At 34.1% G+C, this 20,995-nt stretch overlaps 1 protein-coding gene across 3 annotated transcripts in view; it reads right to left on the bottom strand.

Annotated features, from left to right (window-relative positions):
• The window catches only part of ciz1a (cdkn1a interacting zinc finger protein 1a), a 22,701-nt gene extending 3,427 nt beyond the window's left edge, over positions 1-19,274 (bottom strand). The window contains exons 1-16 of one of the 3 annotated variants that reach the window (XM_058775553.1): positions 19,139-19,274; positions 16,540-16,729; positions 14,030-14,154; positions 12,036-12,202; positions 10,294-10,387; positions 8,012-8,102; positions 7,826-7,890; positions 7,571-7,647; positions 7,198-7,395; positions 6,876-7,006; positions 6,059-6,152; positions 4,926-5,039; positions 3,064-3,162; positions 2,906-2,984; positions 1,666-1,787; positions 1-229 (exon numbers count right to left, since the gene is read on the bottom strand). The exon at positions 1-229 is cut by the window's left edge and continues 3,427 nt beyond it. In XM_058775553.1, the coding sequence (XP_058631536.1) occupies positions 1-229; positions 1,666-1,787; positions 2,906-2,984; positions 3,064-3,162; positions 4,926-5,039; positions 6,059-6,152; positions 6,876-7,006; positions 7,198-7,395; positions 7,571-7,647; positions 7,826-7,890; positions 8,012-8,102; positions 10,294-10,387; positions 12,036-12,202; positions 14,030-14,154; positions 16,540-16,682 (1,828 nt within the window). In that variant the 5' untranslated portion in view covers positions 16,683-16,729; positions 19,139-19,274. Of the gene's footprint in view, positions 230-1,665; positions 1,788-2,905; positions 2,985-3,063; positions 3,163-4,925; positions 5,040-6,058; positions 6,153-6,875; positions 7,007-7,197; positions 7,396-7,570; positions 7,648-7,825; positions 7,891-8,011; positions 8,103-10,293; positions 10,388-12,035; positions 12,203-14,029; positions 14,155-16,539; positions 16,730-19,073 lie in introns of all 3 variants that reach the window. The other 2 variants (XM_058775555.1, XM_058775554.1) reach the window with 2 other exon arrangements.
• Between the last annotated feature and the right edge of the window lie 1,721 nt (positions 19,275-20,995).

Genomic DNA, 20,995 nt, shown 5'->3' with positions numbered 1-20,995 from the left:
CCTGGGTGAGTGTATGGACTTCCTGTGTGAGCGGCTGCACTTCCTGTGTGAGCGGCTGCACTTCCTGTGCGTGGCTGCTGCTGGCGCTGGGATGTGAGGTACTGCTGCAGGACTGTAGGGTCTGCGGGGCTGGTTTCGGGAGGAGAGCGGTTTGATCCGGACTGATGTGGTCTGCTGGTTCTGCTGAGGTTGAGCCGGAGTCTTCGTGCTTCTTTAAGGCTTTGTAACGCTGCACAATGACAAGCCAACATTATCATTGACAACTGATGCACTTTACTGCTAATTTAACATGACTGCTCACAATTCTGATGCCTTTCTAAAGCTCATATCAGAGGGAATACATTTATAATAATATTCAATTAATTATGAGGAAGCTGATTTAAATAACGTGTCAATAGGAAACACTATTCACAAATCATTTTGCTTCCATAATATGATGTAAAATAGGATATTTAATACAGTGTTATTGTTAACTAAATCTAGTGCTGTCAAACAATTAATAGTTTACATAATATGTGTACTGAGTATATTTATTATGTATATATAAACACACACAGACAGTAAATATTTAGAAAATATTTACATGTACATTTTTATGTTCTTATATATAAATATATTTAACATAAACAACATATTTTTCATAAATATATAAATGCATGTGTGTGTATTTATATATACATCATAAATATACACAGTACACATTATGTAAACAAAAACGTTTATTTTGGATGCAATTAATCGCGATTAATCGTTTGACAGCACTCATTAAAACTGAATATAAATGTAAATAAAATAATATAAAACATAAATATTAGATTAAAACACAAAAAAAAAAGTTAATCAAAATTAGAAGTTAATTGGCAGCTACTTGAAAATTTAAAAAAAAATAACCAAAATGAATACAAAATTAAATTAAATTACTAAAACTAAAATAAACATAAAAACCTAAATATCTCAAATTTAAAAAATAAAATGACAAAATCATACCAAAATGACTAAAATGACCTAAAATGAAAAACTGAAAACACAAAAATAAACGCTAATTTTAAACATTAATAAATGCTATAAAAGTTTAGAAATAACACTGGTTCCTGAATAAAAATGCAGGATATTTTATCAATATTATTTTACTATAACAAGATGATGAAAATGTCTCTATATAAAATGAGACTGAAAAAATAACAAGAAACTAAGTCTTTTAAAAGATGAAAAATTATTCAAAAACAAGTCCTTTGGAATAAAATTCCCTGATCAATTTTTCACAATAAGAGCAGGAGCATGAACTAAGAAAGTCAACATTGATTTCCTGCTGACTTTTGAATAGTGTTAGCTATAACATAAACTAACAAACTGATGATATTAATTACACAAGAAGTGTTTATCCGGCAAAAACAGAGAAACTGAGCCTAGAATTAAACTGAAACAGGAAACAATTTACACAAAATATTAATAAATCTAAATAACAAACAAGCAAATACTACGCAACTGAACTGAAATCAAATTTATAAACTGCAGTATTTAATAAATGCATAACATGTATAATTATTTGTTAACACATACAAATAAACGTGTATATTTATAAAGCTTTACAAAAAAGTGACAGAAAGCTACAAAGTTTAGCGTTTGCAGCTTACCGGAGGAATGTGTATCAGAGCTTGATCGTACCTTGAGACTCTGGAAGTGTTTGAGCGTCTTGCAGTGTGTGTGTCGAGCCGAAGACTCAAAGTGATAGAACTGATTACAGAGACGACACAGAAAACCAGCCACGGGCACCACGAAACTCGAGCCTGCCAGAGACGGCACATCGGATAAACAATGCTTTTCAAACACATCGACTTGATCAGCAGATCGACTGATATCAGCTTTCAGAGGACGATGCTGATCTTTAGGGAGCAGAGGAGTGATATAATACTGATGTGTGACCCTGGAGCACAAAAGCAGTCATGAGTAGCACAGGTATATTAGCATTGTATGGGTCAAAATTATCAGTTTTTCTTTTATGCCAAAAATCATTAGGATATTAAGTAAAGATATTTAGTAAACTTCCTACCGTAAATATATCAAAACTTCATTTTTGATTAGTAATATGCATTGCTAAGAACTTCATTTGGACGACTTTAAAGGTGATTTTCTCAATATTTTGATTTTTTTGTACCCTCAGATTCCAGATTTTCAAATAGTTGCATCTCAGACAAATATTGTGCGATCCTAACAAACCATACATCAATGGAAAGATTATTTATTTATTTTGTGGTCCAGGGTCACACATATATAGATATAGCAACTGAATTAGAGCACATTAAATTGTTGTTATACATGAACTTTCTGTAGGCTTTGTAAAGGTAAATTTAAGACCAAGAAAAGAAAATATAAGAAATAAATGGAAGGGGACACAAAGAAAGTCATAAGGGTAATTTTTTTGGAAATTTAGATTTATGCATCATCTGAAAGCTGAATAAATAATCTTTCCATTGATGTATGGTTTGTTAGGATCGGACGATATTTGTCTGAGATACAACTATTTGAAAATCTGGAATCTGAGGGAGCAAAAAAATCAAAATATTGAGAAAATCACCTTTAAAGTTGTTCAAATGAAGTTCTTAGCAATGCATATCACTAATCAAAAATTAAGATTTGATATATTTACGGTAGGAAATTTACAAAATATCTTCACAGAACATGATCTTTACTTAATATCCTAATGATTTTTGGCATAAAAGAAAAATGTATCGTTGGCTATTGCTACAAATATACCCGTGCTACTTATGACTGTTTTCATGCTCCAGGGTCACAAATGAACACAAAATCACTCAAAAACATTTGAAGACAAAGTGTCTTCTCATCAAGGCTGCTAGTATGTTTTGTAAGTGATAAAAGGGCAGTAAACCCTGAGATGATTACTCACCGTACACCGTGTCCGAGTCGAACTCCTCGTCTTCGGTCAGATCCTCGAGTGTGACCTCCATCTGCGCAGACAAGCCCTCCTGCAGGACACACACAGAGTCACACCAGCTCAGCATCACACACACACACACACACACACACACGCGTGAAGATCTTCACCTTCCCGTTCTCCTCTTCCTCCCTCTCGTCGTCGCTGCACTCGCCGTCCTCTTCACCCAGAAACATGTCAGCGTTCATCAGATCCGGCTCCTTCCACAGCTGACCCAGACAAACACAGCAGAGATCACCTCACTCTTTATATTCTCAATAGACCTTATTTTTATATTTGATGTAGTGCTGTCAAACAATTAATCGTGATTAAATCACATCCAAAATAAAAGTTTGTTTACATAATATATGTGTGTGTACTGTGTATATTTATTACATATAAAAATACACACATATACATTTAGAAAATATTTACATGCATTTACACGCATATATTTATATTCATGTAATTTATATTTAATAAATAAACAGGTAACACTTTATTTTAATGTGTCCTTGTTACACGTTACATGTACTTACTATAATAACAACAATAAACTATGCATAATTACATGCAAGTACCCCTGAACCAAACCCTAATCCTAATCATATAGTAAGTACATGTAGTTAATTAATATTAGTCAGTACTTAAATATATAATTACACTGTAAGGACACCTTAAAATAAAGCTTAACCTATAAACATATTTCTCTTAAATATATACGTGCATGTGTGTGCATTTATATACAGTATACATAATACACATATACAGTACACATATATATATATATATATATATTATGTAAACAAAAACTTTTATTTTGGATGCGATTAATCGTTTGGCAGCACTAATTTAATGTTTTAATGTCAGGGCCGTATGAAATCAGTTTTCCATTTTTTTTCTGGATTCCATTTTGGACTCATTTGTAACAGTTCAATTAAATTTTATTAATCAAAAAGCATGTCTAACTAATTAAAATCATGAAACCTACATAATTTCACAAAAATGATCCTATTTTATTTTTTCTCACCATATGTTTTATTGTTACCAAATTCTGTTTTAGCATGTCTAATTATTTGAATGCATAAAAACAACTTAATTTATTCAAATTCATTCTTACAATAGCCTTAAAAAATGTTTTTATTTTCACTATTACAGTTTCTGTTAATATTTTGAATCAGATCTTATGTTTTAATTTTCATTTTAAAGGTTTAGTAATTTTGTTGTGTGTTTTTGTCATTTTTAAATATCTATATAGTTTTTATTTATTTTTTACTCAGTTTTAGTTTATTGGGTTTTAGTTATTTTAGCACTTCAAATTAAACTAAATGAAAATTAGAACGGTTGCCTTGGCTACTAGCTGAAATAAAACAAATACATATAAATAAATTTAAATTTTTTACTTGAAATAAAACAAACTAAAATTAAATTAATTTCAGCTAGTTGCCTGTGCAACTTTTCTCATTTTAATTTAGTTTAATTAGATGTACTAAAATAACCAAAACGGAAATAAAATGAATAACAACTATTTAGACATAATCCAAAACACACAAGAAACTTACTAAAACTTCAACTGAAATGAATACAGAAATTATTTTTAAAACAACTTTTTAACTCAAAAATTCCAAAATGAATTCCACAGAAATGGCAAGTAAAACACCTTATTTTGACTTAAAAAAAAAAAAAAAAGAAAGAAATATATATATATATATACATTTCTTTTTTCTTTTTTTTCAGTGTAGTGCACTGAATGTGCTACAGACTACAATATTGAGTGCATTACTCAACGCAATTTCAGTTCGTTTTTACAAACTAAAGCACCAGTTAAAGTTATATTCTGTGGAAATTGCATGTTGCAGATGCCGTGCATGAATATTACACTCTACTGAAGAGAAACATTCGTCCCCAACACTTTTCAATGCATTTCAAGTGTGAAATATCAATTCTGATTCACTGTATTAATGACACGACATAATCATCATCTGAACATCACCTGCTCGACTCGCTGCTTGTGCTCCGTCGACTGCATGTGCTCCACAAACTCTCTGTGAGTCCTGAAGTGCAGCTTACAGACGGTGCAGCTGGAGCTGGACGAGCGGCTACAGCGCTGTACACACACACACAGAGAGAGAGAGAGAGATGCTCAGCTTTATTTCCATGAGCTTTACGGTTAATCAGAGCTGGTACATTACTCACAAACTGTAATCTGTTACTGATTCCAAATTACAGGACAAAAATTTTAGTTAATCCATTACTTTACACATTTTAGGTAATATAATCAGACTACTTTTAGATTACCTCTGACCTATCTCGTTTTCACATTGATTTAAACAGGATAATCTTGTACCATATTGATATAAAAATACATTTCATTTGTTGTTATCAACAACATGAAGTGCATTAAACTTTATATTACGTTAAGTTTCCCCAAACTGGGGTATGTGAAGGAACTGCAGGGGGTTTATGAGTTAATAAAAAGCTAATAATTAATTAAAATTAAATTATTAATTAAATTAATTTTAATTAAATAATAAGAAATATTGTACAGCGAGATATTATGTTGCCAAATTCAAATAAAGATTTTAAAATACAGGCTAAGTGTCTCTAATTAAACAAGTCTATGTTCAGCTAATTGTCAGCCTCTTACATGTGTGCTTCTCGTAATCAATTAGCGGATATGCATATAAACAGCCTTTTAATTAAAAGAGTGGAATACTCACGGCTGATAGTGAGACATGTAAACGTAAAAAGAAAACCAAACTGGACGTGAGAACAGCGGTCACTTCTCGCCGAGCTGATTAATGAAAACAAGCATATAATCAAAGGAAAATTTTGGGATAACCAAAGGCGATACCTTTATAAAAAGCTCATTATCGTCAAATGTTTCTGAAATGTTTACGTTCTGAGGCAGATTGGCGGAAACAGCTATTTTAGGATAGTTTGTGGCTCGGGACTCCTCTTCACTGCTCCTAACCTTTCACAGATTTAGGAGCTAGTTTTAGCGCTAAAACGCTTTGTGAAATACTCTTAGAGCAAATTTAGGACTGACACGCTCAATATTTGTAGGATTTTCTCCTGAATCGGTTATGAGCTATAAGCTACTTTTAGGAACATTGGCCTGTCCACCTTGTGCTCCTTGGTTCTGCGATGCTCCATGACGTTGGTGGTGAAGTGCGTCTGGCAGGTGGAGCACCATCTCTGCAGACCCGGCCTCTTCTCACTGAAACAGACGTGAAGCGTTAAAACAGAGGAGTGAAAACAAGCGCATGCACCAATCACTCTTGCAACATGAGACTGAGAACAAAAAAGAGTTTATAGTGTGTGCATTTTAGGAAAGATAACTGAAATTTTCCTCTTCAATTAAGATCTGTTATGCACCAAAATTTTGTCAACCAGAAAAATGCATTTTCAGTGAATGGGTGCCGTCAGAATGAGAGTTTAAACAGCTGATAAAAACATCACAATAATCCACAGCACTCCAGTCCATCAGTTAACATCTGGAGAAGACAAAAGCTGAAACACATCCAGCATTAAGATGCTTTTAACTAAAATACCATTGAGTCCATAATCCATAATAACGCTTCCTGCAGTGAAAAAGTGCATCTGCTGTTGTCTCTCACATCAACATCCAGCCACATATTAGTTTAGAGCTGTTTTGTAAACACTGCTGGATCTGTGCAGATTTCTCTCCTGATTCAGACCAGAACACTTTTTCACTGGAGGAAGCGTTATTATAGATTATGCACTCAATGTATTTTAGTTTTATCAGCTGTTTGGACTCTCATTCTGACGGCACCCATTCACTGCAGAGCATCCATTGCTGAGACACTGATGCAGAGACCCATTTCTCCAAACCTGATGAAGAAACAAACTCATCCTGATCTCAGATGAGCTGATTCCTGTAAGGTACTGAAGCATTAATGCATGCATCAGAATCTCTCACCCGTCTCGGCGAGCTCCTTGCAGGGACTCCTGGACTCGCGGCAGCAGCGTGACGAGACACGCGTTGCTCATGTGCTGGATCTCCATCATCTTCTGCTGGTGCGTCAGTCCGTTCATATGGCTCTGGAAATTCTGCACAAACCAGATTTGAACTTTACTTTTACAGTTATGCATTTACTGTAACAGACGGGTTCATCCGAGGTGACTTGCAAAAGAGGAACAAAAGCATTGGTCAAACTGAGGGTTATGAAAAGCAACATGATTAATGCACCAATTATGCAGCTAACATATCAAGTCATGCAAACGATATCAGAGAAACTTACTTGCTGGTTATGACAAGTGATGTTGCAAATATAGCAGAAGAACTTGTTGGAGGTCTCTGCCGCTGCGTCTTTGACCTCCTCGGGAGCGTCTGTGGTCTCCTTGATCTCAGGGAGCGAATCGGAGCCTGTGGCGTCGTCTGGACCGTCGCTGACCTGCGGCTCCACGTCTTTATCTGGAGCTTCTGTGCTTTCAACCTGCTGAAGATAAACAAACAAGACACATTTTGACATTATCTGAACAAAAAGGAGTTCTTCTTGACTACCTACAGCTCGAGCTCCTCCTTCGGTGTGCATCCGTGTGATGCTTTCACCTGTTTTATGGTGAAAACAGTGTATCTGGTCTCTTAGATCATACAGAGATGGCGGCACAAACCTCAGCCGCTTGACTCGCTTCATCCGCTTCAGCGGCCAGCGCTCCGTCCACGCCGCCTCCCTCCTGCAGCGTGAGCTCTGAAACACATCAGATCACTCGTTCATAGCACATCCACAGAGAGGACTTCCAGCTCAGAGCACAACACATTTCTATTTTTTTTTATGTTTTTAAACAAATGATTTTATCATTGACAGCTGGTCACAGATGGCCAGAATATTCCTTTAACAGGGTTTAATGAGGTGAAATCCTCCCTACCTGCAGGACCCGGGCTCTTATATTCAGCGCTCTGAGCTGATTCTGTCTCCACAGGCTCCTCTGACCTGCACAAACACACACAACACAGGACTTCACTCCTCAAACGCATTTAAACACACCGAGTTAGAAAGTAACCGTTGTCTTTAAGGACATTTCTGCCATTAATAGAGATGTAAAGCCACTGACTCTTGTGTTTTGTGTTTCTTGGCCGCTGGTTCGTCGGGCTGCTCTGAAGACTCCTGAGATCCCGGGTCGCCTGCAGCGGACGCTTCATCTGCTGTTCACATCAAAACACACATGCTTTATGATTTATGGCCATCAGAACTCTATATATTTTTCAAAAACAATCATTCAAGTCTGTAAAGAAAGATTATAACAGCTCTAAACATTTTATTGCATCTCTTACATTACTTTTTGTTGAATAGTGTTGAAATGTACTTTGGGTACTTCCCAATATAGCACATTTGCAAAGAAGTTTTATAATCAGACATTTCCTAGATTTTAAATTCATTTCTATTATGCATTGCATATTTTGTGCATTTGTTTATTTCACTTGTTTACTGTATAAAATAAACTGTCTGATTTGATTATTTTATTGGGTGTGTGTGGATTATATATGTTCATGTATGTATTAATCAGCACTGCATTAAAAAAAAATCTGCAGATATGCAAAAAGATCTAATATACTCAATTTGATGATTCTGAGTTAAAAAATATGAATAAAATTCCCATCATGCCACAAAATAATGAAGATTTTTCAAACTATTTATATGTATCAGCTTTAATGCATTTATCAAAACAAAAACAGATACATGTCTGAAGCTTTGATTTTAATGATAAAAATGTGTTCAAAAAGTATAATTTAATTTACAATCCTCAAAGGAGTGGAAACATATCTAAATACTACTTAATGTCAAAAACCTTTACATGAACACAAGTTAATAAATAAGCTTCTTCACAAACTCTGTGATTTTCTGTGGCTGTTTGAATGCAGTAAAAGCAGAAAACATCATGCTTGCATTTTCTTTTATTACCGACCATAATTCTAACTTTAAAATCAGGATCAGGCATAAAATAATGTGAAATCTGGCTCAGATTCAGACAAGAATCATGTCTTTGTGGTGTTTTTCTGCTGATTAAGGGAGGATACGAGATTTCTTCATCTTACAAATGGTCATCAAAAGCAAAAATGCTCCGAAATGCATCATTTGTGACCTGTGCTGGCAAAATGAGTCAAAAATGGGTTCTTTTTATTGTCACATTATCCATTAAAAGACCTTCAAAATGATGTATGATTGTTTTTGGAATCGGATGAAAAAAATGACTGAGCTAGAGCTGTTTGAAGTCGATAGAGTCGGTCAATATTGAGAAAAACTGAGTTAAAGTTACAGCAACATTACATCTTTTCCTCCAGTTCTCTTCTTAATAATTATTAATAATCACAATATAGTTAAATAAATAAATATAGAACAGATGCAAAAAAAAAACAAAAAAAAAAAACAGTAGAACAAATATAAGAAACAAATAATGCATTACCTTTTTAATTTTACATCTAAACAAAAGTTTTCAAGAAAAACAAAATCAAATGTAAAAATCACTTTCATGTTACATAATATATGTGCGTGTACTGTGTATATTTATCATGTATATATAAATACACAAACATACAATATATATTTTGAAAATATTTACATGTATATATTTATACATTTAATATACAAACAATATTTTTTCTGAAATATATACATGCATGTGTGTGTCTTTATATAAATGAAAAGTTTATTCGCAAAGACAGATAACTCAGTTTTTTTTAATTTTCAAAAATCATGTTTTTTATTATGTTATCATGTTTTTATTGTGTTAGTTAGCTGTGTATTTTATTTATTTTTTAACCTAATCAAAATCACCCAGCTGCAGTTTGTTTTGAGATTAACTGGAACGCACAATGAAAAAACATGATTTTTGAAAATTGTTAAAAATGGAGTTATGCGTTTTTGCAAATGAACTCTTCAAATAATAAATATACACAGAACAAACACATATTATGTAAACAAAAACTTTTATTTTGGATGCGATTAATTGTTTGACAGATGTTTAATTACTATTCAGAGTATTGGGGTCGCTAGACGAGGGCTTAATGAACTCATTTTTGTGAAAACCACAAATTCGACATTTTTCACTTTTTTTGCATGTAGCTCAAAATTAGCCTGTGCGCATTCACACTCATTTTGCCAGCACGGACCACATATTTTGTGAGAAAATGTGACATGCAAGACCAAAACTGACACTATTTTTTGGAATAAGCAGCACAAAATAAGGAACAAGTGTTTCATTCAGCAAATATGATGCAGGGCTGTATAATGTTGATATTCTTCAGGAAACAAGTGTTTTGTAGAATTACTAAAACATTCCTCCTTTTCCGTTACGATTACATGATTTCTGTATATATTTGGTTCATGCACAATTACCTCTGCTGCTGCTGGCCTCTGATTGGCTGTCGCTGCTGCCCACAGCTTTCTGCTCGTTTTCTCTCTTTCTGTCCGGCTGACGAGCCTGAAACTCCTGTGTGTTCAGTTAGCAAGAGAGACACAGGTTTACCAAACACCGCGTCACGTCACCATCTTTCCCAGTAAACAGATTTCTAAAGGTGCTGTCGATATGACATTTTCTCCAGATGTCGGTAACAACCCAAGCAATCCATACATACAAACAAAACAAAACAAAAAAGTTCAGAAATGAAGTTATGTGTAATAAAATGGAATGACACAGAGAAAAAGTACTGAACACATGAAATGTATTTAATACTTTGTACAAAAGCCTTTGTTGGTAACGACAGCTTCAAGACGCTCCTGCAGGAGAAACTATTACGACTATGATTTTGACCCATTCTTCCACACAAACAAGCTTCAAATCTTGAAGGATCTGTGGGTCTCTTCTATGAACTCTGACCTTTAGTTCTTATTTTCTATTGGATTGAAGTCAGGTGATTGTCTGGCCGTTCTAGCAGCTTTATTTTCTTTCTCTGAAACCCGTCGAGAGTTTGCTTGGCTGTGTTTGGGATCATTGTCACCCGTGTTTCATCTTCATCATCCTGGTTCTGTAGGTGTTGGGACTGAAGCAGCTAATATTAATTTCCACTGACGAGGAGCAGGATTGCTTTCTAATCACTGATAGATTACAGGCTTTCCATGCCTTTTTGCAGCTCCCTTTCTTCATGTGTTCAATACTTTTTCTCCGCGTCATTCTATTTTACTAAACAGAACCTAATTTCTGAATTTATTAGTTTTTTGGGTTTTTTGTATGTATGGATTACTTGGTTTGTTACTGACATCTGGTGAATTTTTTATCCACAGTAATTTCACACATGTCTAGTACAAATATGTTGCTTTGTTTCATAATTACAGTGTATACATTTTTCTTACTTTATCCTCAAAAATGGAAGTGAAATGTGACAACATGCCCCGTAGGTGGGGTACATTGTAACATGACTGTATGAAAGCTTAAAACATGATCTGATCTCACGAAAAAATATATACAAATAAAATAATGGCAGTTTTTCATGGGACGGCCAACATGAGCCGAAATGCTTTACATGTCTTTAAATAATCATTTCTGAACATTAAACATCGACTGTCTGTCTTTATTCACCTGTTTCTCATTTCTCATTCAAATTCATTAAAGTAAATAGTGTAAATTACAGCACTAATGTCATAGAACAGCATAGTTTAATAACGGCGGGGCACACTGTAGCGCAGTGTTACAATCATCTGCACAACTGGAGTTTAAAACTGTCTTCTGCTAGTTATAGAAGCATTAAAAAAAAAAAAACTATCTAAACTGATAAATAACAGATTGGAGATTAAAATAATAGCAGATTTGTCCCATTTTAAATGAATAATAAAAACTGAGATGAAACATTTACTTAAGCCAGACAGAAATTTAATTTTACTATTGTAACATAAATGTTCAGCGATAGCTTCAAATTCGATTTTTGAATTTTGGCGCACTTTTTTCTCTATATAATGTTGATATGGTAACCAGTAAATACTGTAAATTTTGTTATGAAATATTGAAACCACATGTGCTACAACTAACCCTGCGCTCTCCTACGCCATAATATATTATTTAATGTTGTATGTCAGAAAAAAAATGTAATGTACAATCCATACACAGCTGATGGAAAAAAAGTTGAACACACAAACACACTCACATTGGTGAAATAGCGTGTGTGTGGCGCGAAGTGCCGCTGGAATCCCATGTGTGGGGTTTTGATGGCGACCCCCATCGGAACGGGCCCCAGAAGAGACGCTCTGGACCCCGCAGTGAAGAACTGAGGAAACTGCTGGCCTCCCATCGCAAAGCCACGCATGCCGCCCGCTTCACACAGGACCAAAAACACAGTCAACACGACACTTACAGGATGAGGTCAGGGGCAAAGACAATACAACACGGCACTAAACAGGTGAAACACATCAAACTCATGTCTAGACCCTTTCCCTGCCCCTAAAATCACAAAAATTAAATTCGATGACTGTATTAGAGTTATGAGAATCACTACAAAGAATAATGTGAATCACGAATAAATTCAAAAGTAAAATGTCTGTTAATGAGTCATTGAAGCATGCCTTCAAACGATTCGTTCAGACAGATGATTCATTCAAGAATGAAGCAAGTGCCTGTCCTCATGAATGGATCACTGAATCATTGACTCAAATGATTCAAAATTCAAAAACGCGAATCATTGAGTAACAAAACGCCGCAGTGTGTTGCTCAGACCTGCGAGAGTCTGTTCTGCTCTGATCTTCGTTTGGAACTATTTTCATTAAGCAAATGGAGCAAAAACAGTCAACGTTGACAATATATCCTTTCAATAAATTCAAATATTGAACTAAAATGTATATTAACTACTCGTTTGCAATCGTGGTTTTCTGGGAACTTCCCTCTCTTGGTCGCGTCATGTTGCTTAGGCTGTATGTTATAATAAATATAAAAACCAAGTTACATTTTTAATGATTCTTCTTTGTGCAGTTGCGTTCATTTGTTTTGATTTCTTTATGATTATAGCATTAATTATATAGTTCATTATGTATCTAATGTAGGTTATCAAATGAGTACTACTTGAAAAGAAAAGAAAAACAAAATTCAAGGAAACATGTTTTGTCAATATCAGAGCTAATACAGTTAACTAAAACTAAAAGCATTAAAAAACATTTGAATTCCTTGAAATAAAATAAATATAAAATTAAATTAAAAATATAAAAAACTTCTTATTTCAGCTAGCTGACAAGTCAACATTTTTCATTTTCATTTAACTAAAAATAAACTAAAATTAATAAATAAATAATAAAAACTATGCACACATATTTTAAAACATTATGGAATGAACAAAATTACAAAATTTCAACTAAAATTAAAAACAAAATACTAACAAAAACTCTAATAAAATATCAATGCTACTAATTTAACAAGGGTCAAATATAAGGGTACTTTTTTTTTTTTTTATTGAGATTTAATAAGAATAAATAATCTTTCCATTGATGTATGGTTTGTTGGACAATATTTGTCTGAGATACAACTATTTGAAAATCTGGAATCTGAGGGAACAAAAAAATCTAAATATTGAGAAAATCACCTTTAAAATTGTCCAAATGAAGTCCTTAGCAATGCATATTACTAATCAAAAATTAAGTTTTGATGTATTTATGGTAGGAAAATTACAAAATATCTTCATGAAACATGATCTTTACTTAATATCCTAATGATTTTTGGCATAAAAGTAAAAAGGATAATTTTGACCCATACAATGTATTGTTGTCTATTGCTACAAATATAGCTGTGCTGCTTATGACTGCTTCTGTGCTGCAGGGACACATACAGTGCATGATATCCACCTTTTTCTTGCCATAAAAATGGGCCATTTGTGAATTTTATGGGTCTAGCTTCCGGTCTCATCCGCGTCCAGCTATTTTTATCTGTACAAAACAGTTCGTTTTGCTGCTTGATATTGAAAATTGATATGTCTTATATTACTTTAATGTATTATATTAATTATGCGCACACTGGTTTGTAGTGCAAACAGTCTTCCCGTTTACTGCACGTTGTTATTCTTCTCGTTCCCTATAGCGGCTAATGAACCGGAAGTCTCACGCACAGGCTTACTTCCGCGTTGAAGAAAAAGGTGGATATTAGGACGCAGTAACTTACCCTGCATCTGCTGCATGAGCAGCGCCCCCTGCAGCATGGGGTTGGGGGCGATGATGGTCTGCGTGGCGGAGCACAGGTTCACCATGCGCGCAGATGGAGGCGCAGGAGCGGGAACCGCCATGGACCTAAACACACAAACACAGGGCAGATAAACTCATGCATGTTCGTCAGCACAAAATAAATTGAGTAAACATTATTATGTTTTGTTTTGTGTTTATTTCATTTTTTTTTTTTTAAGTACTACTCAAACACTAACTAAACTGGTGCATATTTATTTGGGAAATAATGTTAAATAAACATTATTATTAAAAAAATGTTATGTAATGCAACATTATAAATATCAATGAACTGTACATTTTAACAATAGGTCTGTGAAAGGTGGTGTCTAACCCACATTAAACATTATTCATCCACCTTAGGAGGTCAAACTACATATTGTTGAGGTAAACAAGTTTTGTAACATTGCAATCCAAAAATTAGATTTAAAAATGCACCATTTTAACATGCAAGTATACATTTGTAATTTTTTTTTTTTTTTTAAATGTACACAATCACAAGAAATAAAATTATGCATACTTTTTAGTGCAGCACAATATTCAGTAGGAAAAAATGTTAAATAACATTACAAATATTAATTTAACGTTATATTGATATTTTAAATTATTTGAACAGGTCAATGAATGGAGGTTTTTAACCTTTAGAAAATAATGTTCATCAACCATAGGTCAAAATAAATATTATAATTTTTAATACTTATGAATATTTTATTAAAGAGAAAGATACAATGGGTTCATTTGCGGCTTGAACTGAGGCGCTAAAGAGCGCTAAAACCATATTTATTGTTTGAATTTCATTATGAATTTGGCATAATTTTAAAGCTGTTTATTAAAAAGTTACAAGTTCTCCGTCATATCGATTTTTCTCGACTGTTCGAAACACTTTTTTATACTAAAACTTTGATGCGCATCGTCTCAGTTTAATACGTGAACACAACAAAACATGTGATTGCAAAACAATCAGGAAAAAAGGCATCACATACAAATTTTTAAGTCATAACATGTAAATTATATATAGTCGCCAGTGGCGACCTCAGCAAATACTTCACTCGCAAATTAATAATTTTGGTCGCAAATGCGACAGTTTTATTCGCAGTCTGGAGTCCTATAATAGGTTTATTTTAATGAGATTTCTTTTGTAATCCTGCAATAAAAATATTGATTTGAAAAAGGCACAATTTTAATATTGTTATATTTTGCTGTCAAACGATTAATCATGATTAATTGCATCCAAAATAAAAGTTTTTGTGTACATAATATATATGTGTGTGTACTGTGTACATTTATTATGTATATATAAATACACACACATACAGTATATATTTAAGAAAAATTTGTTTATATTTTAAATATATTTATATATAATATAAATCATATGAAAATAAATTTTCAAAATATATGTTGTGTGTGTGTATGTACATACACATAATAAATGAGCACAGATAGTACACACACACACATATACCAGCACTCATTTTTTATAATATACAAAATTGTATGCATTTAGCAGCCGCTTTTATCTAACAACAGCAATCTGTCGAAGAGTTGGTTTGCAGTTATGCATATACTTATATTCTTCATAAAGCTAGCTAGTTTTCATGCTATGTTTATTACATGTTAGATAACATCAGATCGAAAGACTCTCTTCTCAAATGTTTTACAGCGGCGGACCCCTCTCTTCCACACCCTTTCTATAAAGGACAACATTTGCCTCCTTAAATTGATTTACAGGTGCATTTTTCACCTTTATAGAGACTAAGATTTTCTATCCTTATTAATTGTATATCATGTTTTATGTCATATTCTTAACATTCCATTAAGTGTATTATTAATATAATTAATAAACCAATAAATGATGGGAAATGATACTTGTAGATTTAAAAATAAAACAGCCAACAGGTGGCGGCAAGTCACTGTCTTAATGAGCCAGGCGTCGCGTCATTCATTCATTCATTCAGTAACGAAGCAAGATGCTGTAGTTATGAATGGGTTATTAATCACTGACTCTCCAAATCATTCAAAGCCGCAGATTCGTTCACTAACGAAACACCGCTGTATGTTGCACACCAGATGATACGGATTTCATTGAAACTATTATTATTTAATTACAAAATATAACAAACATGACACTATTCTATTTAAAATGTTCACTTAATATTACCTTTTTTGTTGAACTGTTGTAAGCTTGTAAGCTGATTGGATACCATGTATTTGACAGTTTACGGCGCTCCCGGTGTCCTGTTTTTACATTAGAAGCGGCATTTTGCTTGTCAGAAATACATGCTCGGTTTTAATGCTACTTTAAGTCGGAGTAGAATTAAATCAATGCAAAAACTCAGAGTTTTGCTCGCGTAGCCCAGTTTGAGAAGCACTGCTCTAAAGGCTACGAGGTTTGGAGCGCACTGGTGGACAGTGTGACGAAAGCGAAGGGCCTGAGCGTGGTGCTGAGGGTACCGTGCGTGTGTGATGTGATGGGCGGGCGGAGGCTGCGGTGGAGGAGGAGGTGGAGGAGGCGTCTGCTGCTGGAACAGCTGCTGTAGCTGCCGCAGATGCTGATGAAACTGCTGCTGCTGCTGCTGCTGGTGAGGGTTAAACATGCTGACGTCTGCCTGGCGATACCAGAGATTCACCGCTTCACTGCAGCCTGAGAGAAAACACACACATAACACGCTATAAAGGGCTCATATGATGCGATTTCAAGTTTCCCTTTCTCTTTGGAGTGTTACAAGCTGTTATAGATAAGATCCCTGAAGTTGCAAAGACTAAAAGAGGACACAACTAGAAATCAGTGGTTATGTTGTATTTACAACACTGTTCCAGAACAGTTCAACCCAAATATTAGAGTGTGTGCAGCGCATTTTACGGAGGATGTACAGTATGTGGAAAATAATGTGTTTTTTAAACTTTAAACCAAATAAACACAGTGCATTACACCAAATAATGTTCTTTTTAGCAACGTCATATGATCCCTTTAACGTGCAGAACATTGCATTCCTGCATATAGATGCTTTTATCCAGAGAGGAGCATAAGCAATGGATAAAAAAAGTTAATGATACGTTAATAAATGTGACCCTGGAGCACAGAAGCAGTCATAAGCAGCACAGCTATATTTGTAGCAATAGCCAACAATACATTGTACGGGTCAAAATTATAGATTTTTCTTTTATGCAAAAATAATTAGGATATTAAGTAAAGATCATGTTCCGTGAAGATATTTTGTAAATTTCCTACCATAAATATATCAAAACTTAATTTTTGATTAGTAATATGCATTGCTAAGAACTTCATTTGAACAACTTTAAAGGAGATTTTCTCAATATTTAGATTGTTTTGCACCCTCAGATTCCAGATTTTCAAATAGTTGCATCTCAGCCAAATATTGTCCAACAAACCATACATCAATGGAAAGATTATTTATTCAATTTATTTAATTCAATTATTTATTCATTATTCAAGCTTATTATTATAAATCTCAATTTCCTAAAATTGACCCTTAAAACTGGTTTTGTGATCCAGGTTCACAAATGAATAATGATCAACAGACTATTTTTCATTTAAAAAAATTACTTATGACTAGAACTAAAATAGGACATGATATGATGTGAACATCTATTATGGATAGAAACAGAATAAAAAAATTTTTTAAATTGAATTGCACATTTTTCTCTCACAATTTTGTGTTTATGTCTCTCAATTCTGGCTTTTATTTTTTGCAGAATTGCAAGATATAAACACAGGTAACACTTTACTTAAAGCCTTTGTTTAATGCATTTTAAAGGGGTATTAAAGCATATAATGTATTATAATTATTCATAATGTGCGTTGCAATACATTATATCTTGTCATTAATGGAATTTAAAATGCAAAGTGTAACAATAAATTGATAAGTGTTATAATGTATTAACTGTGGTTATAATTATTCACAAGATCGTACAATGCATTATAAGGTGCCTTAATTATGCATAAAGGCTTTAAGTAAAGTGTTACCAAACACAGAATTGTGAGATACAAACTCAAAATTATTAGTTTTTCTGACAATTTCATTTTCATCTTGCAATTCTGTTTTTTGTCTCCACCACAGAATAAAAACTAAAAAAGGTAATTATGACTTTCTCACAATTCTGACTTTTTTCCCCTCGCAATTTTGTGTTTTTATCCGTTATATCATGTCAGTTTCTGTCAGAATTGCAAGAAAAAAAAACACCTAAAAACCTTTTCTATTTTTATTCTGTGGCAGAAACGTCAAAATAGCCTAAATTGTCTTAATATTTTATTGAAACAACCCATTCATTATTTAACAGCCCGAGTTATATGCTTATTTCAGATAAAAAGAGATTATCCAATCACAACAGAAGTCATTTACATATTTAAAAGTCTAGTAGCAAAAAAAAAACAATCCAAAGAGAGGATAAAAATAACCAAAAAAATGGAAAAACTAAACGTTTTTGTGCATTAAACCTCGACTAACATTGAAAAACAAAACACAGAAAAGTAAGCCCATACGTGTTCAATATAAAACAACACACAGTGTATAATGTTTATATATATATATATATATATATATAGTAATATAAAACAGCCCTAGAAGTCAGTTCTGACAGATCAAAACAATACAAACAGCATAATAAAAAAATCAGATGAAATCAATGAAGTCAATCATTCATCTGACAACCATCCACACCAGACTAAGCAGATTTTGACCTTCAGTATTTCTAGTTAACTGGACTAATGAGAAACAAAGCAATAAACAAACAACAGCTCGCCAGTCCGTGTCTCAGACCCTCGTCGCCTACACACAGCAGCATTCACAGCACTTTACACGAGTGAACCTGCATTTAATAAATCAACTGCGCAATTACTCCCGAGAGATGCTGTCTAGATAGGCGCCTCGGCAGGCTTTAGGACAGAGCCGTAATCTTTATCTGTGTGCTATCCGCTAAGAGCTAGCAGTCAATAAACACGACAACACCAGCGCGCCGCTGCAAACCTCTCTCACAGCGCTCATATTCTGAACCCTGGCGTCTGTTGATCTGCAGAATAAAAGCTACTCACGAACTCTGCCGGCGGGATTATGAGTTTAATAACGGAGAAACGCGCGACAGCCTGTTGAAACCTCCTCTGTCACGTTAGCGGCGCTAACGCTAACACACTCTCGCCGGTCTGCGCGCGATCACAGCCAGAGACACACAGCGCCCCCTGCAGGACTGGAGGAGCGACTGCGCCTCAGACAATACACTACAGGCCATGTCTATTTTCATTTATTCATTTATTTATTTATTTATCATATCTGTGTTATCTGTTCCCTCCTGGTGGAATGACCTGCCCAACTCAATCCGAGCAGATGAGTCCTTAGCCATCTTCAAGAATCTCTTACATCTTTATTTGACCCTCTAACTCTAGTACTCTCTATTCTAATTCTATTTTATGTATTTGTTTTCTTTTCTTTTTTATTAAAAACAAAACAAAAAACACTCGACCCTCTACACTTGCACGCTCTATTCGTTTTCTAACTGCTTGTTTTCTTAAAAAAGGCCTCTAACACTAGCTTTTTCTATTCTATCTACTTGTTTTCTTTTTGTTATGTATGTGTGATGCATGTATATGTACAATGTGTGTGTATATGCATGTATGTATGTATATATATATATATATATATATATATACAGTCATGGCCAAAAATATCGGCACCCTTGTTAAATATGATCAAAGAAGGCTGTGAAAATTAATCTGCATTGTTAATCCTTTTGAACTTTTATTTTAAAAAATCACAAAAATCTAACCTTTCATTGGATAATAAGAATTTAAAATGGGGGGAAATATCATTATGAAATAAATGTTTTTCTCTAATACACATTGGCCACAATTAACGGCACCCTTTTATTCAATACTTTTTAAAACCTCCATTTGTCAGTTTAACAGCTCTAAATGTTCTCCTATAATGCCTGAGGTTAGAGACACCTGACAAGAGATCAGAGACCATTCCTTCATCCAGAATCACTCCAGACCCTTTAGATTCACAGCTTCTTCTCTTCAGGTCACTCATGTTCTACAGGGTTCAGGTCAGAGGACTGGAATGACCAGCAGAAGCTTGGTTTTGTGCTCAGTGACCCATTTTTGTGTTGTTTTTGAGGTTTGTGTTTGGATTATTGTACGGTTGGAAGATCCAAACATGGCCCATTATAAGATTTCTAACAGAGTCAGACACTTATTGATTTCTCATCTGTTGGTATTTGATAGAATCCATGATGCCATGCGTCTAAACAAGATGTCCAGGACCTCCAGCAGAAATATAGATTAGATTAGATTAGATTCAACTTTATTGTCATTACACAAGTACAGGTACAGGGCAACGAAATGCAGTTTAGGTCTAACCAGAAGTGCAATAGCAGCAAGTGCAGGATATACAATGGTTGAATAAGTGCAGGACAAGGATATGTACTGAATATATGTATAAATATATATAGAAAGATGGTTATTAATATAAACAGAATTTACAGGTGAATATGTATAGTGAATAAATATACAGATGGCTATTACTATAAGCAGAATTTACAGGTGATATGTACTATCAATATAATATATATACAGATGGCTATTACTATAAACAAAGTGTAAAAGTGCAGTGGAAGTGATTGCATATTACAATTAGACACACGGTGCAAAATGTTAATGTAAACATTGATAATGTAAACAACAGTCAGCAGTGCAAATGAGCATAATCCAATTTAGGTATGGTAGTGCAAGATACAAAAGTAAACAGTTGTTACTGTAATAAAATTTACATTCAGTAGTGCAAATAAGGCCGATGTGAGGTAGGAGAGAAGAGTTAATAATATATGAGGAAGTGGATCAACGGGGGGTAGAGTTCAGTAAAGAGACAGCTCTGGGGAAGAAACTGTTCTTTAATCT

Source organism: Onychostoma macrolepis, chromosome 05, assembly GCF_012432095.1.
Source record: "Onychostoma macrolepis isolate SWU-2019 chromosome 05, ASM1243209v1, whole genome shotgun sequence".
Taxonomy (NCBI): domain Eukaryota; kingdom Metazoa; phylum Chordata; class Actinopteri; order Cypriniformes; family Cyprinidae; genus Onychostoma; species Onychostoma macrolepis.
This window is presented reverse-complemented; position numbering and strand designations above follow the sequence as displayed.